Genomic DNA, 20,448 nt, shown 5'->3' on the forward strand with positions numbered 1-20,448 from the left:
ACATACCGATCACTGTCATACCTCCACACTCCTCTCCTGTACATACCCATCACTGTCATACCTCCACACTCCTCTCCTGTACATACCGATCACTGTCATACCTCCACACTTCTCTCCTGTACATACCGATCACTGTCATACCCCCCACACTCCTCTCCTGTACATACCGATCACTGTCATACCTCTGCACTCCTCTCCTGTACATACCGATCACTGTCATACCTCCACACTCCTCTCCTGTACATACCGATCACTGTCACACCCTCCACACTCCTCTCCTGTACATACCGATCACTGTCATACCTCCACACTCCTCTTATCTGCATACATGTTTCAGGTCATTGATTCAGAGGACGGAAGGTTGGCCGGCAGGTAACTATCATCTGCATAGGAGAGGTCAGCAATGGCTGCTCCTTTCTCTCTCCGGATGGATTTTCCTTTGGATAGTTTAGTTTTGTCGTTTTCTCGGTTTCCTCACATTTTGGTACAATAACGGAAAAGATATTAACCTGAAATACATCTCCGGACGGATCGTCCCTTTCTGGACTGAACTTCTCCCACTGCAGCGCAGATTACAGAATCAATATCAAAAGAAATTGTGATCTGGCGTCTCCCTCGGTGTCATCAATCTCCAGCATTATAAAGGAAAAATCGATACAAAGTCTTTTACTTCTTACTATCTCACCCCAATAAACCACGGAATATATATCTGCCGTGCCTGGATCCGCCTCTCCCCGCACTCACCGTGATGTCCAATCCCACAATACACAGAAATATATATCTGCCGTGCCTGGATCCGCCTCTCCCCGCACTCACCGTGATGTCCAATCCCACAATACACAGAAATATATATCTGCCGCCGTGCCTGGCTCCACGTATCCCCGTACTCACCGTGATGCCCAATCCCACAATACACAGAAATATAAATCTGCCGTGCCTGGCTCCACGTATCCCCGTACTCAACGAGATGCCCAATCCCACAATACACAGAAATATATATCTGCCGCCGTGCCTGGCTCCACGTATCCCCGTACTCACCGTGATGCCCAATCCCACAATACACAGAAATATAAATCTGCCGTGCCTGGCTCCACTTCTCCCCGAAATCACCGTGATGCCCAATCCCACAATACACAGAAATATATATCTGCCGTGCCTGGCTCCACTTCTCCCCGCACTCAACGAGATGCCCAATCCCACAATACACACAAATATATATCTGCCGCTGTGCCTGGCTCTGCCTCTCCCTGTACTCACCGTGATGCCAAATCCCACAATACACAGAAATATATATCTGCCGTGCCTGGCTCCATGTATCCCCGTACTCACCGTGATGCCCAATCCCACAATACACACAAATATATATCTGCCACTGTGCCTGGCTCCAGTATTCCCCGTACTCACCGTGATGTCCAATCCCACAATACACAGAAATATATATCTGCCATGCCTGGCTCCGCCTCTCCCCGCACTCACCGTGATGCCCAATCCCACAATACACAGAAATATATATCTGCCATGCCTGGCTCCGCCTCTCCCCGCACTCACCGTGATGTCCAATCCCACAATACACAGAAATATAGGAAAAGGACGAGAGTAAAACTTTATACGATTGTTCCTCGCATGTCCTATTACTACTTCATCGGTGCGTCAGATGTGATATACTATAGTTGTAACCGACCCCGACTACACTGGGTATTACCGTTAGACTCCCGCTTCCCCGTCCGAGCACAGATCCACGGACCCCACCGCTGACCATTCAAGACGAGACAACCCCCTCCCTGCCTACCGTGCCTGGCTCCAGTATTCCCTGTACTCACCGTGATGTCTCTGCAGGTCATTCACTAGGTCCCCCCGTGTGGTCCTGGGATTTTTGCTCACCGGTCTTGTGATCATTTTGACCCCACGGGGTGAGATCTTGCGTGGAGCCACCAGATCGAAGGAGATTATTAGTGGTCTTGTATGTCTTCCATTTTCTAATTATTACTCCCACAGTTGATTTGTTCACACCAAGCTGCTTGCCTATTGCAGATTCAGTCTTCCCAGCCTGGTGCAGGGCTACAATTTTGTTTCTGGTGTCCTTCGACAGCTCTTTGGTCTTCACCATAGTGGAGTTTGGAGTGTGACTGTTTGAGGTTGTGGACAGGTGTCTTTTATACTGATAACAAGTTCAAACAGGTGCCATTGATACAGGTAATGAGTGCAGGACAGAGGAGCCTCTTAAAGAAGAAGGTTCAGGTCTGTGAGAGCCAGAAATCTTGCTTGTTTGTAGGTGACCAAATACTTATTTTCCACCATAATTTGCAAATAAATTCTTTCCAGATCAGCCAATGAGATTGTCTGGATTTGTTTTCTCATTTTGTCTCTCATAGTTGAGGTCTCCCTATGATGCCAATTACAGGCCTCTCTCATCTCTGTAAGTGGGAGAACTTGCACAATTGGTGGGGACTAAATACTTTTTTGCCCCACTGTATATAACAATTGTAATGAATCCGGACAACAGAGAGAAGCCGGAGGCCGCTGCCACTGTAGTCTGGAAATGTGAAGTCCAGGCTTGGAGCAGTGAAATCACAATGCGCTCGTACTGTAAGCCGGCTTTTATTTACGATTTTACACCGTACGGAAAACACAACCGCGGACAAACGCGCTCCCTTATGTATAAAAATTCTGCGCTCGGGTGCAACAAAAAGTGATAGCAGCTAGCACCAAGAGCGATGATACAAACTCTAACCCCCCTTCACATCTATGTGGCCGTGCGAGCCGCGTTTTGCGTGGGCGTGAGAGCCCATTCATATAAATGGACTCCCGTGCCTGGGACACGCAGGGAAGAAGTCCCTGCACTACTTTGGAAACTGCATCCCGCACGGGAACCTCGGTTCCCAGTACAGTTGCGTTTTCCAGTGCGAGCCGCATGCTATTAGAACTAATGTCACCCGTCCGCGGGTCCGCAATTCTCTGTGCGGGGGGTGCGGCTGCACGGATTTCCGTGCGGATCTGCAGCAGCACCACCCGCATAGATGTGAACCTAGGGCAAGACATAAAAGAAATGCCCGTAGCGAAATAAAGAAGAAATAGCGCAGGGCATACATGACTAGGCCCAGAGTGGGGGAAGGAAGAGCAGAAAGGGTTAAGGTAGCTCCAGGGGGATTTGTTATTGTTAGTGGGGGGTAGCTGATTGGTAGAGGTTGGTGTAGGTGGGGTTTTGCTGCACCTTAGGGTGGGAGGTTCTGTGAGGGGCCGTCAGTTAGCTGGACGGCAAGAGTGTGAGGTTCCCTCCCGCCCTCCCTGTTTGGGTGAGTTTTGGGTCCCTCCAGGTAGAGGGGGGATTATGTTGGTTCATGGGCGGTTGTTGGTCTTTGGAGGTGGTTCTTCTTTGGAAGGTAAACAACAATGGTGTGGGACCCATCCGTGGTATGGGATGCCCGGGGACATTACAGTTAACCAAGGTTTAACTGGAAGGTGGTGGTGCTGCACTGCGGACGGTATGGTTGTCTCCGAGCTGGTTGGTTGCGGCTGGAGGCCTAGTGTACACAACAATTCTGTGGGGTTTCTGTTATAAGGAATGGTTGGTGTATTGTAACTTGAGTTGTTAATAAAAGGCCATGTTGGCCATTTACTCCAAAATTGGTGTTATGTCTTTTGTTAGTATAATTGGTTAAGGGGAAGGGGGTTGGTGCGGAACGGTAATGGTGGTAATGGGGAAGTGGACGAGCCTATCACTGGTGCAATAGTCATGTAAATAAAAGTGCAGCGCTTATGATTATCAAATGATAATAATAATAACATACGCAAACAAATCTAATACAAACAAAAAGTCCCATGAAAAGTGTAGATCCAGCGCCGTCCTCACAGAGAAGAGAAAAGGAATCTTCAAAATCAATGTGAAGCAAAGTGAAAAAGCTAAACACTTCCACCAATCCACCACTGTGGACCCTTACCAAATGATACGACCGCCGGTTAGGGTATGGTCACAAAGGCTTCAAATCAATCCACGCTTAGGATATACATATCTTGAATAGCAAAGTTCCTCCCAGCGTAGAATTTTATTTCCCAGAAGTTGGCACAGAGCTTGACATCCAGTTACAGGCATCCCCTGTATAGGAGTTTCATTTTTGGTGAGATATATTTACGCTCTTTTATAGATAGATAGATAGATAGATAGATAGATAATAGATAGATGATAGATAGATAGATAGATAATAGATAGATAGATAGATAATAGATAGATAGATAATAGATAGATAATAGATAGATAGATAATAGATAATAGATAGATAGATAGATAATAGATAGATAGATAGATAGATAGATAGATAGATAATAGATAGATAATAGATAGATAATAGATAGATAGATAGATAGATAGATAGATAGATAGATAGATAGATAGATAGATAGATAGATAGATAGATAGATAGATAGACAGACAGATAGACAGATAGATAGATAGATAGATAGATAGTAGATAGATAATAGATAGATAATAGATAATAGATAGATAATAGATAGATAGATAATAGATAGATAGATAGATAGATAATAGATAGATAGATAGATAGATAGATAGATAGATAGATAATAGATAGATAAATAATAAATAGATAGATAGATAGATAATAGATAGATAGATAATAGATAGATAGATAATAGATAGATAGATAGATAGATAGATAGATAGATAGATAGATAGATAGATAGATAATAGATAGATAATAGATAGATAGATAGATAGATAGATAGATAGATAGATAGATAGATAGTAGATAATAGATAGATAGATAGATAGATAGATAGATAGATAGATAGATAGATAGATAGATAGATAGGTAGATAATAGATAGATAGATAATAGATAGATAGATAATAGATAGATAGATAGATAGATAGATAGATAGATAGATAGATAGATAGATAGATAGATAGATAGATAATAGATAGATAATAGATAGATAGATAGATAGATAGTAGATAGATAATAGATAGATAATAGATAATAGATAGATAGATAGATAGATAGATAGATAGATAGATAGATAATAGATAGATAAATAATAAATAGATAGATAGATAGATAGATAGATAGATAATAGATAGATAGATAGATAGATAGATAGATAATAGATAGATAGATAGATAGATAGATAGATAGATAGATAGATAGATAATAGATAATAGATAGATAGATAGATAGATAGATAGATAATAGATAATAGATAGATAGATAATAGATAGATAGATAATAGATAGATAATAGATAGATAGATAGATAGATAGATAGATAGATAGATAGATAATAGATAGATAGATAGATAGATAGATAATAGATAGATAATAGATAGATAGATAATAGATAGATAGATAATAGATAGATAGATAATAGATAATAGATAGATAATAGATAGATAATAGATAGATAATAGATAGATAGATGATAGATAGATAATAGATAGATAGATAGATAGATAGATAGATAGATAGATAGATAGATAGATAGATAATAGATAGATAGATAGATAATAGATAGATAATAGATAGATAGATGATAGATAGATAATAGATAGATAGATAATAGATAGATCATAGATAGATAGATAATAGATAGATAGATAATAGATAGATAATAGATAGATAGATAGATAATAGATAGATAATAGATAGATAGATAGATAGATAATAGATAGATGATAGATAGATAATAGATAGATAGATAATAGATAGATAAGAGATAGATAGATAGATAGATAGATAGATAGATAGATAGATAGATAATAGATATGTGTGTGTATATATATATATATATATAGTAACGGAACTAGACTGCGCTTGGGTCCTTCCGTTAGAATGCCGCTTCCCCATCCGACCACCGACCACAGACACCACAGCTGATCATACAAGACTAGACGACACCAGTCTTGAAGTAAACCAGGAGGTAGACTACTTTATTATAAAACAGATACAAGATATATACACTCAAGGGACAGTCCCCCCTCCCTGCATAACAGGGCGGGGCAGTCTACATTTAGTAATGAGACACACAGGTATTCAAACTTCACACCAGCAGACAGTCCCATCAGGGGGGAGGGCTGCTGGAGACACCCCCCCCCACTAAGCTAATACACATAAACACATTAAACAACAACAACCCCCCCACCTATCTCCTAAACACGTCTACACAGTCTGAGACAAAGCCCACACAATGTTAGGACTGATCACCCTGTACCCCTAACAGGCACGGGGGGATTTACACATAAGAGGGATATGGGGAGCTGAGACAGGGGTCTCCCCACCTCTCCAAAGTGAGCTGTGTTCCATGTGCCCCCCCACCCAAAGTCACTCCCGTCACATATATAAATAAATATATATACACTATATACAAATATGCATACACTATATTGCCTGACGTATTGTCCCCGCCCTCCAAATCATGTGATTCAGGTGTTCCAATCCCCTCCATGGACACAGGTGTTCCAATCCCCTCCATGGACACAGGTGTATACAATCAAGCCCCTAGGCATGCAGACGGCTTCTACAAACATTGTTGAAAGAATGTGTCACTCTCAGGAGCTCAGTGACTCCAAGCGTGGTCCCGTGATAGGTGGCCACCTGGGCAATAAGTCCATCCGTGACATTTCCTGGCTACTAAATATTCCACGCTCAACTGTGAGTGGGATTATAACAAAGTGGAAGCCACTGGTAACAACAGCCACTCAGCCACCAAGTGGTAGGCCACATCACATGACAGGGCGGGGTCAGCGCATGCTGAAGTGCACAGAAGTCGCCAACTGTCTGCAGAGTCAATAGCTAAAGACCTCCAAACTTGGTGTGGCCTTCAGATGAGCCCAACAACAGTGCATAGAGAGCTTCATGGAATGGGTTTCCATGGCCGAGCAGCTGCATCCAAGTCTTCCATCACCAAGTGCAATGCAAAGTGTTTGATGCCGTGGTGTAAAGCACGCCGCCACTGAACTCTAGAGCAGAGGAGAGGTGTTCTCTGGAGTGACCAATCACGCTTCTCTGTCTGGCAATCCAATGGACATGTCTGGGTTTGGCGGTGGCCAGGAGAACGGTACTTGCCTGACTGCATTGTGCCAAGTGTAAAGTTTGGTGGAGGGGGGATTATGGTGGGGGTTGTTTTTCAGGGGTTGGGATTGGCCCCCTAGTTCCAGTGAAGGGAACTCTTAAGGCCAGAGAGGGATCACTTTGACACAGTTGGCCAGAGAGGGATCACTTTGACACAGTTGGCCAGAGAGGGATCACTTTGATGCAGTTGACCAAAGAGGGATCACTTTGACGCGGTTGGCCAGAGAGGGATCACTTTGACGCGGTTGGCCAGAGAGGGATTACTTTGGCACAGTTGACCAGAGAGGGATCATTCAGAGAGAGATCACTTTGACACAGTTGGCCAGAGAGGGATCACTTTGACGCGGTTGGCCAGAGAGGGATTACTTTGGCACAGTTGACCAGAGAGGGATCATTCAGAGAGAGATCACTTTGACACAGTTGGCCAGAGGGGGATCACTTCGGCACAGTTGGCCAGAGAGGGATCACTTTGACGCAGTTGCCCATGGACAGATCACTTTAATGCAGTTAGCCGGAGGGGGATCACAGTGACAGTTGGCCAGCTTGAACACGTACACCAACATATGCAAACAAAGAATCCCTGTGTTTCAAGCAAAGGTTTGCTCTGATTCCGTGTTGTCCCCGGGGTTACACCTGTTTAGTGCCCCATGTATATGGAAGCCGTCTAGGACCTGAACCTAGACATATCTCCATTGCTACTACAGGTCGGAGATTACAAGAACAGGGATGAAGTTGCTGGATTATTCCTCAAAGGGAGCAAATAATTATTCTATCTGTGCAACCCCTTTGTATTTGAGTTTTATTGGATAATACAGTTGTAAGAAAAAGTATGTGAACCCCTTGGGATTACGTGGAGTTTTGCATGAATTGGGCATAAAATGTGCTCTGAACGTCATCTAAGTCACAACAATAGAAGAACACAGTCTGCTGAACATAATACTACACAAACATTAGATGTTGCCATGGTTTAATTGCACATAACATGTAAACATTCACAGTGCAGGGAGGAAAAAGTATGTGAGGCCCTAGCTTAATGACTTCTCCCAGAGCTAATTGGAGCCAGGAGTGAGCCAACCTTGACTCCAATCAGTGTGATGATATTGGATGTGTTGCTGACACCTGTTTTGGGTTTAGTGGTTTCAAGAAGCACTGTCTGATGTGAACCACGCCTCGCAGAAAAGAGCTCTCAGAAGACCTACCATCAAGAATTGTTGACTTGCATGAAGCTGGAAAGGGTTACAAAAGTATCTCCAAAAGCCTTGATGTTCATGTGTCCACGGTAAGACAGACTGTCTACAAATGGAGAAAGTTTAGCACTGTTGCTACTCTCCCTAGGCGTGGTCGTCCTGTAAAAATGACTGCAAGAGCACAGCGCAGAATGCTGCATGAGGTAAAGAAGAATCCCAGAGTGTCAGCTAAAGACCTACAGAAATCTCTGGCACATGCTAACATGTTTGTTGACACATCTACAATAAGGAAAACATTCAACAAGAATGGAGTACATGGGAGGACACCACGGAGGAAGCCATTGCTGTCCAAAAAGAAGATTGCAGCACGTTTGAAGTTTGCAAAAGAGCACCTGGATGTTCCACAGCACTACTGGCAGAATATACTGTGGACAGATGACACCAAGATTGAGTTGTTTGGGAAGAACACACAACACTATGTGTGGGGAAAAAAAGGCACAGCACACCAACATCAAAACCTCATCCCCACTGTGAAACATGGCGGAGGGAGCATCGTGGTTTGGGGCTGCTTTGCTGCCTCAGGGCCTGGACAGATTGTTGTCATTGATGGGAAAATGAATTCCAGAGTTTATCTAGACATTTTGCAGGAAAACGTACGACCATCTGTCCGCCAACTGAAGCTCCACAGAGGATGGGTGATGCAACAGGACAATGACCCAAAGCATACAAGTAATTCAACAAAACAATGGCTGCAACAGCACAGAATACGCCTTCTGGAGTGGCCCAGTCAGAGTCCTGACCTCAACCCCATTGAAATGCTGTGGCATGACCTTAAGAGAGCGATTCACACCAGACATCCCAAGAATATTGCTACACTGAAACAGTTTTGTGAAGAGGAGTGGTCCAAAATGACTCCAGATCGTTGTGCAGGTCTGATCTGCAACTACAGGAAACGTTTGGTTGAGGTTATTGCTGCCAAAGGAGGGTCAACCAGTTATTAAGTCCAAAGGTTCACATACTTTTTCCTCCCTGCACTGTGAATGTTTACATGTTATGTGCAATGAAACCATGGCAACATCGAATGTTTGTGTAGTATTATGTTCAGCAGACTGTGTTCTTCTATTGTTGTGACTTAGATGACGTTCAGGGCACATTTTATGCCCAATTCATGCAAAACTCCACGGAATCCCAAGGGGTTCACATACTTTTTCTTGCAACTGTATATACATACACACACGGGCATGTACTGATCATCGTGTTCCTGCACATGATGGATATAAGATATCACAATGTATGTTTCCACATACAGATCTTACATCATCTCTTCCCAGCATCAATCAGCGAAGTGCAGGTCTCAGGCATGTCTATGTTATTCTGAAAGCTATCCGTCATGCGAGTTCAAATTTAAAGCCAGCACTTGGGAGTTATTACACATGCCTCTAAATGAGAAAAATGATGCGCGGCGTCCCAATATTTCAATATATCACCTAAGCAGCACTGTAATGGCCCCCTGACGTCACCGGCGGTCTTCGCTCCATACCCCCCCACCACCACCATGGTGTCATAGGAGCTCCTACCACAAGTGTACACTGTGTAGCTGTGCATCAAATCCTATATTATGCAGGGAACAGGAGCTGAGCACGCATTTCTTCTGAACTTCTACATCACAATGTCCAATGTGACCGCTGGAAAAAGAACTCTTATTACAGTTGTCATCCAATGTGCGTTATAATCAGCCGATGAAAAGAGCTGAAATCTGCATAAGAGCAAATCTGAGTGTCACAAACGGACTCCAGTTATCACATTGGAAAAGGAAAGAAGCTGTAGCTGCTGCTGGGGAGGCTTAGCCTGCGAATACACAGTGGCCTAGATTTCCAGAAGTGTTACCTTGTATTCTCTGCATTGTGAAAGAATTAACAAGTCAGATGAACTTCGCTGGAGTGAGATTTGCTCTTTTTTTTTTTTTTGTGAATCTAGGCCATTTGGATGTTATTCTGAAGACGAACATTTAAAGGCCCGTTCGTTCTGAAATACCAAACCTGCCAGTCTAAAGGATATCTTCGTTAGATCGCCAACATCGACATGCCATGTGCGCTCATAGAGCTGTCAGCACACCGTACACTGCGCTGTGCACTATATACTGGATACGTTTACTTTTTGTTTACGTTGTTTTTATTGGATGATCATTTTATATATACAGTGGGGCAAAAAAGTATTGTCAGCCACCAATGGTACAAGTTCTCCCACTTACAAAGATGAGAGAGGCCTGTAATTGGCATCATAGGGAGACCTCAACTATGAGAGACAAAATGAGAAAACAAATCCAGACAATCCCATTGGCTGATCTGGAAAGAATTTATTTGCAAATTATGGTGGAAAATAAGTATTTGGTCACCTACAAACAAGCAAGATTTCTGGCTCTCACAGACCTGTACCTTCCTCTTTAAGAGGCTCCTCTGTCCTGCACTCATTACCTGTATCAATGGCACCTGTTTGAACTTGTTATCAGTATAAAAGACACCTGTCCACAACCTCAAACAGTCACACTCCAAACTCCACTATGGTGAAGACCAAAGAGCTGTCGAAGGACACCAGAAACAAAATTGTAGACCTGCACCAGGCTGGGAAGACTGAATCTGCAATAGGCAAGCAGCTTGGTGTGAACAAATCAACTGTGGGAGCAATAATTAGAAAATGGAAGACATACAAGACCACTGATAATCTCCCTCGATCTGGGGCTCCACGCAAGATCTCACCCCGTGGGGTCAAAATGATCACAAGAACAGTGAGCAAAAATCCCAGGACCACATGGGGGGACCTAGTGAATGACCTGCAGAGAGCTGGGACCAACGTAACAAAGGCTACCATCAGTAACACACTACGCCACCAGGGAGTCAGATCCTGCAGTGCCAGACGTGTCCCCCTGCTTAAGCCAGTACATGTCCGGGGCCCGTCTGAAGTTTGCTAGAGAGCATTTGGATGATCCAGAAGAGGATTGGGAGAATGTCATATGGTCAGATGAAACCAAAATAGAACTGTTTGGTAGAAAGACAACTCGTCGTGTTTGGAGGAGAGAGAATGCTGAGTTGCATCCAAAGAACACCATACCTACTGTGAAGCATGGGGGTGGCAACATCATGCTTTGGGGCTGTTTCTCCACAAAGGGACCAGGACGACTGATCCATGTACAGGACAGAATGAATGGGGCCATGTATCGTGAGATTTTGAGTGCAAACCTCCTTCTATCAGCAAGGGCATTGAAGATGAAACGTGGCTGGGTCTTCCAACATGACCCAAATATACCGCCCGGGCAACGAAGGAGTGGCTTCGTAAGAAGCATTTCAAGGTCCTGGAGTGGCCTAGCCAGTCTCCAGATCTCAACCCCATAGAAAACCTTTGGAGGGAGTTGAAAGTCCGTGTTGCCCAGCGACAGCCCCAAAACATCACTGCTCTAGAGGAGACCTGCATGGAGGATGGGCCAACATACCAGCAACAGTGTGTGCCAACCTTGTGAAGACTTCCAGGAAACGTCTGACCTCTGTCATTGCCAACAAAGGATATATAACAAAGTATTGACATGAACTTTTCATATTCACCAAATACTTATTTTCCACCATAATTTGCAAATAAATTCTTTCCATATCAGCCAATGTGATTGTCTGGATTTGTTTTCTCATTTTGTCTCTCATAGTTGAGGTCTCCCTATGATGCCAATTACAGGCCTCTCTCATCTTTGTAAGTGGGAGAACTTGCACAATTGGTGGCTGACTAAATACTTTTTGCCCCACTGTATATGAAATAAAAAGTTACCCTCTTTTATTTTTTTTTGGGGGGGGGAACTTTCAAGGCAGCTGTGCCAGTACTGGACAGGCCGATTTATCCTCCTCAGGGTATCACCATTTTGTGATGGAGGCTATATATGCCCTGGTGTAGAGGAAGCTCACATGGTTGGTTGCAGACAAGAACTTCCAAATCCAACATATGGAAGCTTTTGAAATTTATTTGGACCCTAGTCCAGTCTTTTTTCTGTGCATCCATTGTTTGCTAAGAACCATTGTAGGATATCAAATTATCCCTCTGCCAAGCCCCCATGGTGCCTCCTCCGGCCACCCCTGGGAGTGCCCCGAAACAGAAAACAATTCTTTCTTGGTCCTATCCAGGTGATCTTTGGAGATATGTTTTGATTTTAGATTTTGGAGTTTTCCTTTCATCAGTCATTCCATACGGGGTATCCTAGTCTGGTCGTTTTCCTGTGCATATATTGTTTGCTAAGAACCATTGTAGGATATCAAATTTTCCTCTGCCAAGCCCCCATGGTGCCTCCTCCGGCCACCCCTGGGAGTGCCCCGAAGTAGAAGAAACTTCTTCCACGGTCCCATCTGGGTGATCTTTGGAGATATGCTTTTGATTTTAGATTTTGGAGGTTTCCTTTCATCAGTCATTCCATAAGGGGGTTTCCTAGTCCGGTCTTTTCCCAGTGCATCCATTGTTTACTAAGAACCATTGTAGGATATCATATTTTCCTCTGCCAAGAAAGAAAGAGGGTTAGCTTTTTATTCCATGGTTTGGGGATGATGGCACTAGCCTACACCGCACCAATACTGATCAGTTTTTTATGTCATTTCATCGAAGCCTATGGTGGAAGTCAAACATTTGTTTAGCAAAAGGTGAAGCAATATAATAAGATATGTAAATGTTCCTAAAGAAAGAAATTTCATGGTGGGCCACATCAGCATTGCGGTTGCCCTCAAAGTGCTGGTTGTACCAGATGCCAAGAGCCCCTCCCCCGACACCATCAGAAGTCAAGAGTTCCCCACCCCTCCCTTACATCACAGTGCACCCCCCTTAGGGCTCATGTACACTGCAGCTGATAAACGCACGTTTAGGAGATGTTCAGCGTTTTTGTTCAGCAGCCCCTGAACTCTCCCTAATGTTCTCCTAAGTGTCCGTGTACACGTCGTAGTGTACAGTCGTTTACAGGCAGTTGAGTTTACAGTCATTTTTTTGAACGCAATCAACTTGCGTTCAGGAGTAGATTTTATCAGCGTTTCAAATGCCAAACGCTTGTAAACGCGTGTAAACTAACCGCATTTATAAGCATTTGCGTTTAAAAGCGTTTTTTTAACTGTTCCATTTCCAGATGCTGTCCAGAGCCTTTTTTCATCATGAAAAATGCATTCAAATCGTTTTCAAGGTACTCAAATGGACAAAACACTGAACACAGGATGTTCCTACCAAGCTTGTCACACATTGTAATGACCAATTCACACCTCAGACCTCTCTTACCCTTGGAAACAAAAGATATGTTAATGAGCAACTCACACATCAGACCTCTCCCACCCTTGGAAACAAAAGATATGTCAATGCCCATTCACACCTCAGAACTCTCCCACCCTTGGAAACAAAAGATATGTTAATTCCCATTCATACCTCAGACCTCTCCCACCCTTGAAAACAAAAGATATGTTAATGAGCAACTCACACCTCAGACCTCTCCCATCCTTGGAAACAAAAGATATGTTAATTCCCATTCACACCAGGTGACCTTAATGACTCCCTCCACCAGACACCTTTCCCCCCCTTGGAAATAAAAGAAATGTTAATGAGCAACTCACACCTCAGCTAATCTCAACACATGCTGCTGTCTCTGCTTCTTCTCTCTGTATTTCTGCGAAACAGTCTGAAATCGTTAATAATTTACCACTTTTCAGTGCATTCTGGGCATTTGGGAGGTCTATTCATTTGGGGACATCTGATGTAAGGGCACACTGTGATGGGGACATCTGATGTAAGGGCACACTGTGATGGGGATACCTGATGTAAGGGCACACTATGATGGGGACACCTGATGTAAGGGGACACTGTGATGGGGACATCTGATGTAAGGGGACTCTGTGATGGGGACATCTGATGCAAGGGGACACTGTGATGGGGACACCTGATGTAAGGGCACACTATGATGGGGACACCTGATGTAAGGGCACACTATGATGGGGACACCTGATGTAAGGGGGCACTGTGATTGGGACACTTGCTGTAAGGGGACACTGTGATTGGGACACCTCAGAGGACAAGGGGGCACCCTTTACATCTGGAGGAAAATAAATTTCATCTTTAAACACGGAAAGGTTTCTTCACAGTAAGAGCTGTGAGAATGTGGAATAGACTCCCTCCAGAGTTGGGTGTGGCCAGCTCAGTGGATTGCTGTAGGAAAGTCCTGGATCCTTTCTTGGATACACAGAATATAACTGGATATAACATTTATAGGGAAAGGTGATCCAGGGAATATCCGATTATTGATCCAGGGAATATCCGATTGCCTCTCGGGGGGTCAGGAAGGAATTTTTCCTCTGCAGGAAGAACTTGGATCGTACTTTGCTGGGTTTTTGTGCCTTCCTCTGGATCCGCTGTGGGTGTAGGATTATAACTTTTTTTTTAATGGTTGAACTGGATGGACTTTTGTCTTTTTTGTAACTATGTAAGGGGACACTGTGATGGGGACACTTCATGTAAGGGGACACTGTGATGGGGACACTGTGATGGGGACACTTCATGTAAGGGGACACTGATGGGGACACCTCATGTAAGGGGACACTGTGATGGGGACACCTCATGTATAGAGACACTGTGATGAGGACACCTCATGTAAGGGGACACTGTGATGGGGACACCTCTTGTATGGAGACACTGTGATGGGGACACCTCTTGTATGGAGACACTGTGATTGGGACACCTCATGTAAGGGGACACTGTGATGGGGACACGTCTTGTATGGAGACACTGTGATGGGGACACCTCATGTATGGAGACACTGTGATGGGGACACCTCATGTAAGGGAACACTGTGATGAGGACACCTCATGTAAGGGAACACTGTGATGAGGACACCTCTTGTATGGAGACACTGTGATTGGGACACCGCATGTAAGGGGACACTGTGATGGGGACACGTCTTGTATGGAAACACTGTGATGGGGACACCTCATGTATGGAGACACCTCATGTAAGGGAACACTGTGATGAGGACACCTCATGTAAGGGAACACTGTGATGAGGACACCTCATGTAAGGGAACACTGTGATGAGGACACCTCATGTATGGAGACACTGTGATGAGGACACCTCATGTAAGGGAAGACTGTGATGAGGACACCTCATGTAATGGAACACTGTGATGAGGACACCTCATGTAAGGGAACACTGTGATGAGAACACCTCATGTAAGGGGACACTGTGATTGGGACACCTCATGTATGCAGACACTGTGATTGGGACACCTCATGTAAGGGGACACTGTGATTGGGACACCTCATGTAACGGAACACTGTGATGGGGACACCATGTAAGGGGACACTGTGATGAAAACTCCTCATGTAAGGGGACACTGTGATGAAAACTCCTCATGTAAGGGGACACTGTGATGAGGACACCTCATGTAAGGGGACACTGTGATTGAGACACCTCATGTATGGAGACACTGTGATGAGGACACCTCATGTAAGGGGACACTGTGATTTTGACACCTCATGTATGCAGACACTGTGATTGGGACACCTCCTGTAAGGGGACACTGTGATTGGGACACCTCATGTAAGGGAACACTGTGATGGGGACACCTCATGTAAGGGGACACTGTGATGAAAACTCCTCATGTAAGGGGACACTGTGATTGGGACACCTCATGTATGGAGACACTGTGATTGAGACACCTCATGTATGGAGACACTGCGATGAGGACTCCTTATGTAAGGGGACATTGTGATGAGGACACCTTATGTAAGGGGACACTGTGATAAGGACACCTCATGTAAAGGGAACACTGTGATGGGGACATCTGATGTAGGGGGGCACCTGATGTAGAGACCGCCTGATGCAGAATTCTAGAAGCCCCAGTGCATTACTTTGCCTAGGGGCCCATGGCATAATTAAGATGGCACTGCAGATGGTGATTTGGTTGGTGGAACCCTCACTAGTGAAAATGGAAGCATTCCATCTGTTACAACTTCTATCTGCAGCATCTTACTGACCCCAAACATAGAAACCAAATCACAGAAAACTGCACAGGATTGTTGGTGATAATGGCTTGTCGTATGTTGTAGACATTCCATCATGGCTGCCAATGTGACGGTAACTTCTGATTACAAATGCATTTCATTTTTAGCGGTTCACGTCATGTCACATGAGTGACAATCCAGACAAAAGTGTAAGAAGGGTCTCGTACTTGTTCTGATGCCGCACCCCCTTCAGATGCGCGTGATACTGCTCCACCGAATTGAGTACCATATTGCATTTGTTGCACGAATAGCTGCTCCGTAATGCTGCAAAGAGATGAAAGAATAAAGGAAAAAAAGATTAAAACCAAATAAACGTCTACATGACTGGAATGAAATTCGTCTTTTTTGTTAAATCTCTGTTCCTCTTTTGCCGCTTCTCCCACCAGATCATGATATCGCCGTCGGGGACAATGCGGTCACCATGGCGAAAGGGAAGATATTTTCACACGTTTGCTAATTAGGACTTCTTGTCTCCTTACCTCCTTCGTTACCATTCTGAATCCTAATTAATAACATTCCGTCTTGAAGTATCTCATATAACTGCTCTCAGGTCCACTGAACCCGCCCACTTTTATCTTCTCCTGCTTCCAATCGCCGTATCTCAAGGGTTAGGTCCATGAGAAGCCTGCTTAGCACTTGGAATTGGATTTTAGAGAGAGACCTGCCCCCCCCCCCCTCCCCCCGCACCCCACTACACTGTTTAGCTGTCAAGTGTAAAGGAAACTCCCCCCCTCCCCCCCGCATTAGCTAAAGGTCACTGGAGTCGTAGGGGTTCAGTAAAGGCAAATTTCAAAGAAAATTGTACTTTGCAAGGGAATTTTCCCAAAGTTTTGTGAATATGATGAAATTTCAGCTTGTAAAGAGTACCTGATCACATGCAAGGAACATTTGAAGGAAAAAAAAAAAGGAAATTTTGCTTCAGAATTTTATTTCAAGTACCTATATAGCCTGACCAATTACATACAGTATATATCGTACATTCTCATCAGTCCCCGCCCCCAAGGAGCTTGCAATAAAAAGGTCCCTAACTCACATTCATCCATACGAGGGCCAGTTTTAGACAGGAGCCAATTATCCTCCACAGGGAGAACATGCAATCTCCAGGCAGGTGGTGCCGTGATTGGGATTCAAACCAACAACCCCTAGTACTGCCAGGGGAAAGTGCTAACCACCTCGCCACTGTGCTGTGCAGTGAATGATGGAAGTCACCAGAGCTTCATCTCATCCAATAAGGGGGGAAATTCCCTTTATGAACAGTCCATTTGCCTTTAGTAAATCATCCTGTCAGTTTACACAGAGCTATAGACACTCTTGAGCCACATGCTCCTCCATACCAGGCAGGGGTAAAGAAAAGCCGTGAATCTATATAACTGTGCGCCTGTGTGTGACGGGAGTCACTTTGGGTGGGGGGCCCATGGAACACAGCTCACTTTGGAGAGGTGGGGAGACCCCTGTCTCAGCTCCCCATATCCCTATTATGTGTAAGTCATCCTGTGCCTGTTAGGGGTACAGGGTGATCTGTCCTAATATTGGGGCGGGGGGTTGTTCATTGTTTACTGCCATGTGGTTGCAACCCATTTTTCTATTGTGTGTCTTGCTTGGGAGCAAACTATTATGGGATGTATGTGATTGTGTGCATTAGCTTTGGGGGGGGGGGGGGGGTCTCCAGCAGCCCTCCTTCCTGATGGGACTGTCTGCTGGTGTGTCTCTTGTTACTAAGTGTAGATTGCCCCGCCCTGTGTCATTATGCAGGGAGGGGGGATTGGTCCCTGAGTGTATAAAAAGCCAGTTCGAGTTATAGGTGGGGTGTGGGGGTTATTCATTGGTTACTGCCATGTAGTGCATCCCATTGTTCTATTATGTGTCTTGCTTGGGAGCAAACTATTATGGGATGTATGGGTTTGTGTATTGTCTACTGCCATGTGGTGCATCCCATTGTTCTATTGTGTGTCTGGCTTGGGAGCAAACTATTATGGGATGTATGTGTTTGTGTATTGGCTTGGTGGGGGGTGTCTGCTGATGTGTCTCTTGTTGCTAGATTTGGTTTGCCCCGCCCTGGGTCCATATGCAGGGAGGGGGGGTTAGTTCCCTTGAATGTTTATATCTTGTGTCTGTGTTAAAATAAAGCAGCCTATTTCCTGGTTTCCTTCAAGTCTGGTGTTGTCTCATCTTGTTTGGTCAGTGGTGGGGTCCGTGGATCTGTGTTCGGACAGGGAAGCGGTAGGCTAACGGCAATACCCCAGTGCAGTCGGGGGTCCGGTTCCGTTACACTGTGCACACCGCAAAAGAAAATCAATAAGCAGCGAACACTAAAAAAAGAGTTCTCCCTTTCAGCAAATGTATCTAAATACAAATGCCGCACCAAATAAATAATGACAGTGTTTACCGTCTACAAACATATCAAAAACATATCAATATAAAATGCAAAGAGAATGAAACAAAATCCCATCCAAGAGTTAACAAGTGTTGATACAGTTGTGCTCAAAAGTTTATATACCCCGGCAGAAATTGTGAAATTTTGGCATTGATATTGAAAATCTGACTGATCATGCCGACATATGCTCTTTTATTGAAGGATGATGATCATGTGACGCCATTTATTATCACATCGTTGTTTGGCTCCTTTTTAAATCATAATGAGAACATAATACATAATACATAAGGGGGGATATGATCACCATGTATAATATATAAGGGGGGATATGATCTCCATGTATAATACATAAGGGGGGGATATGATCTCCATGTATAATATATAAGGGGGGATATGATCTCCATGTATAATACATAAGGGGGGGATATGATCTCCATGTATAATACATAAGGGGGATATGATCACCATGTATAATACATAAGGGGGGATATGATCTCCATGTATAATACATAAGGGGGGATATGATCTCCATGTATAATACATAAGGGGGGGATATGATCTCCATGTATAATACATAAGGGGGGATATGATCTCCATGTATAATATATAAGGGGGGGATATGATCTCCATGTATAATACATAAGGGGGGATATGATCTCCATGTATAATACATAAGGGGGGATATGATCACCATGTATAATATATAAGGTGGGATATGATCGCCATGTATAATACATAAGGGGGGGATATGATCACCATGTATAATATATAAGGGGGGATATGATCTCCATGTATAATACATAAGGGGGGGGATATGATCTCCATGTATAATACATAAGGGGGGATATGATCTCCATGTATAATACATAAGGGGGGATATGATCTCCATGTATAATACATAAGGGGGATATGATCTCCATGTATAATACATAAGGGGGGATATGATCTCCATGTATAATACATAAGGGGGGGATATGATCTCCATGTATAATACATAAGGGGGGGATATGATCTCCATGTATAATACATAAGGGGGGATATGATCTCCATGTATAATACATAAGGGGGGATATGATCACCATGTATAATACATAAGGGGGATATGATCTCCATGTATAATACATAAGGGGGGATATGATCTCCATGTATAATACATAAGGGGGGATATGATCTCCATGTATAATGCATAAGGGGGGGTATGATCTCCATGTATAATACATAAGGGGGGGTATGATCTCCATGTATAATACATAAGGGGGGATATGATCTCCATGTATAATACATAAGGGGGGATATGATCTCCATGTATAATACATAAGGGGGATATGATCTCCATGTATAATACATAAGGGGGGATATGATCTCCATGTATAATACATAAGGGGGGGATATGATCTCCATGTATAATACATAGGGGGGGATATGATCTCCATGTATAATACATAAGGGGGGATATGATCTCCATGTATAATACATAAGGGGGGATATGATCTCCATGTATAATACATAAGGGGGGGATATGATCTCCATGTATAATACATAAGGGGGATATGATCTCCATGTAAAATACATAAGGGGGGATATGATCTCCATGTATAATGCATAAGGGGGGATATGATCTCCATGTATAATGCATAAGGGGGGATATGATCTCCATGTATAATGCATAAGGGGGGATATGATCTCCATGTATAATACATAAGGGGGGGATATGATCTCCATGTATAATACATAAGGGGGGGATATGATCTCC

At 43.9% G+C, this 20,448-nt stretch overlaps 1 protein-coding gene across 1 annotated transcript in view; it reads right to left on the minus strand.

Moving 5' to 3' along the window:
- Window positions 1-20,448, minus strand: part of ZMAT4 (zinc finger matrin-type 4) — a 589,057-nt gene that overhangs the window by 116,762 nt on the left and 451,847 nt on the right. Inside the window, exon 5 of the mRNA XM_089657134.1 lies at window positions 16,489-16,585. Within this exon, the coding sequence (XP_089513260.1) occupies window positions 16,489-16,585 (97 nt within the window). The remainder of the gene's footprint in view (window positions 1-16,488; window positions 16,586-20,448) is intronic.

The sequence above is a fragment of the Staurois parvus genome, unplaced genomic scaffold (genome assembly GCF_062004578.1).
Source record: "Staurois parvus isolate SC_StPar_1 unplaced genomic scaffold, SC_StPar_1.0 ptg000966l, whole genome shotgun sequence".
Lineage (NCBI taxonomy): Eukaryota > Metazoa > Chordata > Amphibia > Anura > Ranidae > Staurois > Staurois parvus.